Genomic DNA, 10,000 nt, shown 5'->3' with positions numbered 1-10,000 from the left:
CAGATGCCATAGCTTGGGACCTGTACCCATGCAAACAACATATAAGGACAAAATGCAGTGTGTATGAAAAGACCATGGCAACAGTGTTTGGTTTATTACTTATTCCAATAGCATAGTGTTTCTCAATAGGGGCACTACAGCTCCTTGGGGACGTTGGGGAGCCCTAGGGGGGCGTTGGGGAGGTTAGAGCAGAGTGGGGGCGGGGCTTACCATTGGGGTGCATTTGTCCATTTAATTTCTTAATACTAAAGGGGGCGTTGGGAGGCTTGTGGTGAATTCAGGGGGGGCGTTTGTTCATAAAAGGTTGAGACGCACTGCATAGCACAAATTTTCAAAGCACAGTAGTGGTGGTGAAAGCATTGTTGAATGACAGAGGGAGTATGGTAAAAAAAGCTTTTTATCCATTCCAGTCATGCAATTCTAGCTGTTTAGTCACAGCCATAATCATTTGTTGACGAGGTTTTTTTTTTCAGCAAAATAACATATTGTGGATTTTACTGAAATAAGCTCTAAGTGTGGCAAAAAAAAAATTCTGCCTGTGGTACAAAAATGTACATCCACTGCACGGTATGTCTGCTATATTAAGAGGCCTGTTAACATGTTCAGACTGATGCCTGACATTTCTGAAATTTGCACTTTTCACGCATATCAAGACTACACAACTTGGCTACTGCTGCTGCTGCTGCTGCTATGGTGACTGCTGCTGCTGCTGCAGTGAGCTGTGAGGATTGGAAGCTGCAGCTTGAGTCGTCTCCTCTAAGCAGATGAAGGCGAAGTGATTATGAAGATCTAGTCCCCGGTGATCGGCGTGTAATGGTGAAGGATACTTTTTAGGGCGCGGCTGGCATATGATGCTTGGCAAAGCATATGTGTAATGTTCTGCTACATTGCCCCTCACAATGGCTTCCTCAATTTGACATTTCCCGCACTGAACCGCACTTACTGATCATTTAAATTACAGGGGCGCACAGGAGGGAAAAAAAGTGATTTTGAAATGATGAAGGTCGTAACGGAAGTCATGATTTGGTAGGATTCAAGTGCGAGGCAGTAAAAACCTTTTAAAAAAGACCATCAGATTATTATATCAACTCAGCTCATTCTTTCAAAAGGATAACAGACTTAATTTTGAACTGTGGACAAAAGATCTTTAGGTTGTAACTTTCAGGTCATAACTTCAACTTTCCACAATTCATGGACTCGCATAAAGATCGTATTTAAGCTGCAGAGGATGAAATCGATGCGGCGTTCTCATCGCAGACGGTGGTGGAGTGGGGCTGAAGGATTTGATTAAATGTATGAGCGCGGAGCAGCTGTAAACTGCTTATTAGTCAATGATGTATGGTCACTGGCATCACTCATACAGCGTGTGCATTCTTTTGATAGCCCAGAGAGAGAGAAAGAGAAAGAGAAAGAGAGAGAGAGATGGAGAGAGAGAGAGAGAGAGAGATGGAGAGAGAGAGAGAGAGAGAGAGAGAGAGAGAGAGAGACTGCACAATGGCAGGCAGGCGAATAATAGGCTGAAGGGGAGAGGTCGCTTGGAGTAATTTGTTAATCGGTTTTGGAGACCATCAGGAAAATCAATGCCCTCACTTCCCTCTGATTAAATAATCAGAGCCAAGAAGGGTCCTGGCCCCTAGCCCATTTCTTCATTCCTTGAAGATGCTTTTCAATATCGAGTATTTTTGGATTTAAGCCCCATAAAATATCGGCCTTATGCTGCCCTCCTTTTGCTGTCAGGTTAATGGGGTCACGTCTTTTATGTTTAAAATGATGTGCAATAGAGCTCCATAGAGCCGTGCATGAATTACATACTATATCCCAGATAGCCCCAGGGTTCACTCTGCAGCTGACCTTTGAGGATTTGCTGTTTGTTATATATGAGGGCCCCGTGTAATGTGTTCGTTTGTGTAGGCTACTGTACGTGTATGTCGGGGTTACTGTCCATGGAGAATTGAATTTGAAGGTGCACGTTGTCGGATTATGGCCAGACTAGAGTAGGCCTTGCAACTATAACGCCCATTGCAGCTGTGTTGTCTACTGGCAAATTTGGTCATCTTTACACGAATAGCCTAATATTTAATACAACCATAGTGCAGTATGTTTCGCGGCTAAAAATGTCTATTTCTGGAAATTCTAAATTGTGGACATGGAGAAGATCCCCTTTTTCATGTATGAGAAGTGCAATTTTCCCAGTCATAATAAATACTTAGAATTTGATGGTGGTGGTAAGTATTTATGCAAAAGGGCACATTTGTGAATTGGCAGCATGAATTCTGAAAATAGACTACTAAATGTATTACACAGTGCCCCTTTGTGTAGGTCCGTTTTAGGAGCAGTGTTGGGAAAACAGTGTTACGATCCTGTCACAACAGGTAAACTACCAAAGGGCATCCATTGTATGTACAACTGAAATGCCGAAACAAAATAGAGCCAACACTTGTTAATGTATGAATTTGCACATGCAAATAATGTGGGGTGTAGCTCCTCTGAGAAACGTCCTTGCTGAATGACGGAAGAGACACTCCAGCTTCACACAGCTATTTAGAGATTTGAGCATCTACTGAAATTATACCACCGTTGAATGAATGTTTACAGATTGTTCCAAAATAAATAAATATATAAAATAAAAAATAAATAAAAGCGTTGGAAATGATGCCACGAAGGTGCCATTACATTCTTTCCTGCAGGCAGCCAGGCATGTGTTCATAGGGCTTTCGCAGGATGATGCATTGGAGGGAAGAAATGGATGCTTATGCAAATACCCTAGTGTGCTTTCAGTGGTGAACCATTGCCAGCCATTTGCATCAGCTGACCCAATGGGTGTAATGGTGCATGTCTGTGTTTTTCCTTCTTTTTCGCTATTATTATTAAAGGTGGAGGCTGAACGGATCCATTATCGACCCGACATCGGGCTCCCACTACACCCTGTCTGGCGGGAACCTGCGCATCAGCCGCCTGAACAAGGACAGAGACGCCGGTACCTACCAGTGCCTGGCCTCCAACACCTTCGGGACCATCATCAGCCGAGAAGCCAGCCTCACCTTTGCATGTGAGTCTGGAGCAGTACTTGTTGCGGTGCATGTCCTTGCAGCCCCTAGACACTATCCTGCCAGCATGCCGTAACCCAGCTCGACCTCCCTTTTTCAACTCACACACCCTACCCTTCCCACCACCACCACCACCACCACCACCAGTACAGTCCATGCCCACCACTTGTATAGTCTGCCCAACCACCACTGATTCAAGTCCTTGCTACCTTGCACCCCAGACAATACCCTACCTGCATGCCGTAACCCAACTCGACCCCCTCTCTTCCACTCACACACCCTGCCCCCACCACCACCTCCACCACCCAACTCGACCCCCTGTCTTCCACTCACATTCCCTGCCCCCACCACCACCACCACCACCCTAGCCCATTCTCTGAACCACCACCACTCATATAGACTACCACCAACCATCACCACCCCACTACCACAACAGGGACAAAACCCCATCTGTCCCACAGCCGCCACTAGGGCTGTAACGATACGCTCAACTCACGATTCGGTTCGTATTACGATTTATGACCTACGGATCGATACACCCCACGATTTTTCATTATAAAATAAGATTATGAATAAAAACTATAATTGTTTAGTGGTAGAATAGGTTACAACAGGCTAGTATTAATTTTAAAAAGCTTGGAAGCATTATGACTTTATATTATGTGGTTGTTTTTTGAACTGATGGGTAACAAAACTTTGAAAGGCCATATCACAATACTGGCTCCGTGTATCGCGATACAGTATCATGAGTCTGTGTATCACGATTTCTCGATTCGATACAATATCGTTACAGCCCTAGCCGCCACACACTCTCCCTACCTGCACACACTACCCTCATCCCCGCCCCAATACCACAAACCACTTGCCAGGCCATGCCCTCCTAATGACGCATCCCCTTCGGCACTGCTTCTAGTCAGGCCAAGAGCAATGTAAATATTGGTTATGATCTCCCGAAAAATCGGGAACCCCTCCCACTTTGTCAGGAAGCAAAGAACCAGTGCAAACCAAAGGAGGTGGGTCAACCATGCCGTTCGGGAAATGTAAATTGTTATGCTCTTGGTCAGATCAAGTCTCGAAGAGATTTGACAGTTGATGATAGTCAGGCTAACAAACCAGCATCATTCCCTACCACCCTCACCTGCACATCCAACCTAGCAACCACCCTTCTCCTTCTCCTTTCTTCCTTCCCTCCTTTCTTCCTTCCTTCCTTCCGTCCCCAGTGCAGCCGTGCACCAGATGCCATGTGCAAAAAGCGTGTGACATGAGGGATGATGCCTCCAGAGTTTGTGATACGTCCCAGCTGCCCATGCGTCTGATAACGTGATCAAAAAGGAAAATGCCTCCCCTGTGGGCAGATAGCTTGCAGTGGTGTGGCCCCAGAATCTGCCCCTGCTGTCAGCATGCAGATCGCCTCCTTTGATAAGACATGGAGGAGAGAGGGGGGGAGAGAGAGACAGAGAGTGTGTGTGAGAGAATACAATATAGAATTAGAACGACAAAGACACAGAGAGAGGGGGTAGAGATAGAGAGAGAGAGAGGGAGAGGGAGAGAGAGAGAGAGAGAGAGAGAGAGAGAGAGAGAGAGAGAGAGAGAGAGAGAGAGAGAGAGAGAGAGAGAGAGAGAGAGAGACTGCACATAAAGCCCAACAGTTTAAACTTACAGTCACATCCTCCCTTTTTTTGGCCTTGTCTTGTGATAGTAAAGCGTTGTGGCTTGTGCTTTCTCGTCTGGCTTCAAAACAACGCGTGGCATTAAATAGGGGGTTCACGCCCAAGCTGTCACACTGTAATTTGATTTTAATGTGGTCTTTATTACTCAGCATGGACATTACCCATTGACTTCAGACAAAGCTAAGACCCATACTGCATAACAATGCGTCGCTGTTGTTGTTTTGCATTAGATATCATCGCCGCCGCTGAACCCGAGGATGGTATTAGGCGGCGCATCATTACGAAAGGGGCCAAGCTGACTGCTCTTGTGAATGGATTACAGCCCTTTGCCGCCTTCTCCTCCAGTAACCATGATTCATTTTCTCAGAGCGACTTGATGCTACTTAACTGACAGAGCATCCTGCCTCTGAAATGACGGCATCGACAATAGTTTGAGTGATGGCCAGCTCAGATTGAATCTGTGAGACCTTATGGTCTCACACAGACACACTGAAGGGTGCACACACACACATACACACATACAGTACACACACACACTCACTCTCACACACACACACACACACACACACACACACACACACACACACACACACACACACACACACACACACACACACACACACACACACACACACACACACACACACACACACACACACATACAGTACAGTACATACACACACACCAAGGCCACAGGATCTCTGGCCGGCCATCTGTCCAACACCCCCCCACCCCACCCCCACTACACACACACACACACACACACACACACACACACACACACACACACACACACACACACACACACACACACACACACACGCACACACACACACACACTCTACACACACACACACCCTGGTCCTGGTGTGCGGTGACGTTCCCTCCTCGCCAGGTCAGATCAATCTGGCTCCGCTGGGGACCCCGCACTGTCACCAGCGGGCAGGCAGATGGACAGTTCCATCAATCGCAACGCCGCCGACCCTTAAGCCACACGTTGGCGGCCGAGCGCCCATCCATCTTCTTTATTGCTCGTGCTGCGGCTTAATTAAGTTATGCATGATTGAATGGCACAAGTTCAAGAGACTTATTTTAAATCCGAATGTAAAACTAGCGGCTAACATTGTAAGAGCGTGACGTCTGAGATGTGCGGCGACAGGATTTATTGGGGAATGATAGGACCTCCGTGTCCATTTTCTGGAGAGCGGGGGCCAAGTGCGTGAGGCGATATCTTCACACTCTACACGTGTTCTGCACTTCCTGGTTTCAGGATTGCCCACCGGACAGCAGGCTGCTAATCAAAGATTGTCATTCCCGGTATAAATTACGGTGAGCAGAGATAGTTCTGGGAGCACGGCCCTGCGAGTAGGTATTGCACACAAAGGCAGTTCCAATCCCTATAGCCAATTTCAAGCATTGATACAATCAATAATGTATTCAGCCACCGGACAGATTGAACGGATGCTGAAACATGCTGTAGCTCTTCCTGTGGAGTTTATTATGAGTAATTCTCGAATGGGTTTAAAGCAAACTGGGTGGTGCAGAGATAAAAGCAGAGTTAATAATTATTTTTCATGTGTTTGACCTTGTCAGCTCGAAGTGATAAAACGGGACTAAGAGTAATGAACAAGAGATATGTTTTATGTCCTTGAGAGAGATATATTTTCACTGCCATGTGTGAATTGTGTTGCTGTAATTGCACTGATATTGAAAACCTTGTCAGTTAGATGCAGGAAATGAGCCTGCTGTAGACAATGCACTGTGCTGATCAGACCAAGGTTTGTTATGCAGTAATTATGTTCTGGCTATTGAGGGCTGCTTTTAATTTAAATTACGTTCCTGGTGAAAAATCAGGCACCATCTCGTAATCACGTTTTTAACATATAATTGCCTTGGTGAAACAGCAGATAAATTAGAGTGTGTTCTATCAGCTTGTCCTCACCATGGTGGTTTATTGTTTTTTTGTTTTGTTTTTTTTAACCCAAGTAGAGTGTGACATGTATAAGAAGGCATTGGTTGGACATGGGGTTCCTCCACTGATTATCAAGATAATCCCTACAGTATCTTGCCAACCGATTTCCTTATTTTTAATTACAAGGCTAATTGTTGTCATACAATTTTAGTTTTTTACAATTCTGATTGTAGTTCTATACATTACATTACATTACATTACATTACATTAGGAAGACGCTTTTTATACAATTGTATACAATTGTATACAACTTTTATACAATTGTATACAATTCTATGCCTGTCAAGACAGAAAATATTCTACAAATAAACGAAATAACTCAACAGACCTGTGATTCAACAAATCCTGAAGCTTTCCAAGTACAATGGCAAATGGGAAAAAAGTGTTATTTTCTCACTTTTCTAAGAGCAATATCACCGTGCCAGCTTCACTGTTTTTAAAGGCTCTCAGATGACACATTTACAAAAGCATCCAAGGATTTTTGTTTTTGCACGTTTTCAGCCTTTCAAGCGCTCTCTCACATGTTCGCAGAACACTCCTACTCTTCTGCTTTGGAGACCAGAGTGGAGAACTGCCTGCACTGACTCCACTGTGGGTGGATTTAGTACTTCACACATCAATGTGGCAGGACAACTTGAACTTCTAATACGTAGTGCTGGCATTTAACATCCTCCTTTAGTCAAGATGCGATCGCCAGATTAATTTAGATTGCTGCTAGAGCTATAATGTCATGCCATTTAGACATCGACTGGCGATTTAGGCACTGCAGCCATCAATGTTTTTATTTTTATTTTGTTTTATTGTCCATATTTTTTATATTTTATTGCATTACAGCTGCATGTATGCGTATACAGCACTGTAGATTTGCTCATTTATTGTAATTGGGCATTGCCATTTTTCATGGCATCTTGGCCCTGACAGTGCTTCTAATCATTACAAACGACACAACCTCAGTCATCATCATTAAATATCAAATCTCAAGTGACTCGCAGCAAGCCGTGGCTGCACAGACTCAGAAACTCATGGCCAGTCAGCTCAAAGGGACCAAGGGCTTTTCATTGCCTCTCGAACCTGGCAAAAAAGGAATTTATTTTCCCCTTCACCAAAATGCAATGCACCACCAAGCCCCATCCTATCCATAGTTGTGTCTTTTTTTATTTGGCGTGAGGGTTGTTGTTGTGTCAGCATGGGAGATGGCGATAGCGTGGTGGTGAAGAGGGTAGGCCGAGGGATTCTCCATTGGCGTCCTCCCTATCGAAGGCTGCACTTGACAGGGTGTGCTTTTATGATCTCCGCCGACCAAAGGGAAGCGCACACGGCCCGGGTCCAGCTGCGCGTGTTCATTGGGGCTGTGCATTTGGCACAAGCACACGTCCTCAGCACTGGCCCTCCTCCCTCTTTCCCTCTCCCTCTCCCTCTCCCTCTCCCTCTCTCTCTCTCCCTCTCCCTCTCCCCCTCTCTCTCTCTCTCTCTCCCTCTCCCCCCCTCTCTCTCTCTCTCCCTCTCCCTCTCCCTCTCCCTCTCTCTCTCCCTCTTCTCTCTCTCCCTCTCCTTCCTCCCTCTCTCTCTCTCCCTGTCCCTGTCCCTGTCCCTGTCCCTGTCCCTGTCCCTGTCCCTGTCGCTCTCCCTCTCCCTCTCTCTCCCTCCTCTCTCTCTCCCCCCTCTCTCTTGCTCTCCCTCCTCTCTCTCCCTCCCCCTCTCCCTCTCCCTGCAGGCTCCCTGTTTGAAAGGCATCAGCTGCACCCTAACCAAGAGCCACTGCTGAGAAGAACAGCTCTTTGAGCCTTTTGTGTAACAATGGTTCCTTTACTGTTTTTTTTCTTGCTTGTTTTTTTTGCAAGGAGGGGTTTTCAGAGGGTTGTATTTTATCTATGTGGTGGAGGGTTTATTTTTTATTTTTTAGCTATTTATTTTTTTGGGAGAGATGGGTTGGGGTGGGGGCTCGGGTCTGTGGACTGCAGTGGTTCCCAAACTTTTCTGCGTGGACCACCTTCTGGACGTCAGGATATTTTCATGACATCTAACCTCCCATACTCTAAACAGCAAAAAAAAATGTTGCCCCTTAATATGGCTCACTTTAATGTGAACATCACAGGGAAAGTAAATATGTATCAAATGTAATAATGATTGTTTAAAAACATGAAAACATATTTAAGGTTTTCTGAATGCAGTCCCTTCTATCCAGGATCATCCTGCCTGCAGTACCTCTACGACCTCCCTAGGGGTCCCAACACCCCCATTTTGGGAACCACTGGTGCACAGGGTGGAGGCTTTTTGTATTTTTTGGGAAAGGCAGTGTGGGGGTGTTGGGTGGTTTTGGTCCACCTGGATGTTGGCTGTAGTGTCCATAAATGGCTTTTCCTGCACTGGGACGATCAAAAAATGGTCTTTGGTCCACTCTATAGAGTGGAGACCCCACCCGCCCCCACCCCTTCTGGACTCTTTCATCTCCGTCCAAAATTATCCCCCCAAAAAGATACTTCATTTTAATTAATTCACTACCTCAGATGTCTAATGCCTTTGTCCACTTTGTTCTCCCTGGCTTTTACAATTTTCTGACTTCTGTGGGCCTTTTATCTAACATGGAGTTGCCCGATCACATGAAAGTGGGTTTGGCTGCCACTGTGACTTGAAACCTTTGTTGCCGCTCGCTCCCAAATAAGACACAGCAATGTTCGAGCCACTCCGAGGGCTGACATTACCGGGAAATGGTACTGTGTAGGAGCATCTCTATTCTTTCTTGAGTCGGTCATGTTGCATGTCCCCTGGCTTATTCTGTGTGAATAAGTGCCCTGCTGCTGTGCTTCCTTCGCAGGAAATGGACCTTGGTGTCTTTTGTGAGCCTGCTGTCTCTTTATATCGTACTTCTGTATGTTCACTCGTAGAATTTCAGCACAGATAAAGATTAATTTAACTGGCATTTTGTCACGCATTGAAAAGATATACTACACAGTCAAAGGCAAACAATATTTTCCACCCCTTTGACGTTTTTGAAACTTAAGGGGGTTTTCTTCACACATAACAGGTGGTATCATGACAATGGGAGTTGATCGGTAGCTGTGAAAGGGTCATTACCATGTTCAAGATTATTCATTTTAAACTCATTGCACCATGATATCATTCCATCTATTTAATATGTTTTATTTTTCAGGTGAATGAGGAAAAATGAAAAATGAAAATGTCCTTTTCATCTGTAAGGAAATGCAAGAAATTACTCTCATTTAATAGGCCTAAATAGCCTCAAATTACCATTAGCAAACCTGCTCCCTGTGTAGAAAAGGTAATTTATGGCTTTAGAAATAATTAACGCT

The 10,000-nt window shown here is 45.2% G+C and overlaps 1 protein-coding gene across 1 annotated transcript in view; it reads left to right on the top strand.

Annotated features, from left to right (window-relative positions):
• The window catches only part of cntn4 (contactin 4), a 229,798-nt gene that overhangs the window by 63,655 nt on the left and 156,143 nt on the right, over positions 1-10,000 (top strand). Inside the window, exon 4 of the mRNA XM_063215268.1 lies at positions 2,874-3,049. Coding sequence (XP_063071338.1) covers positions 2,874-3,049 — 176 coding nt within the window. The remainder of the gene's footprint in view (positions 1-2,873; positions 3,050-10,000) is intronic.

Source organism: Engraulis encrasicolus, chromosome 14 (assembly GCF_034702125.1).
Source record: "Engraulis encrasicolus isolate BLACKSEA-1 chromosome 14, IST_EnEncr_1.0, whole genome shotgun sequence".
NCBI lineage: Eukaryota > Metazoa > Chordata > Actinopteri > Clupeiformes > Engraulidae > Engraulis > Engraulis encrasicolus.
Note: the sequence above shows the minus strand (reverse complement) of the source record. Positions and strands in the feature narration are given on the sequence as shown.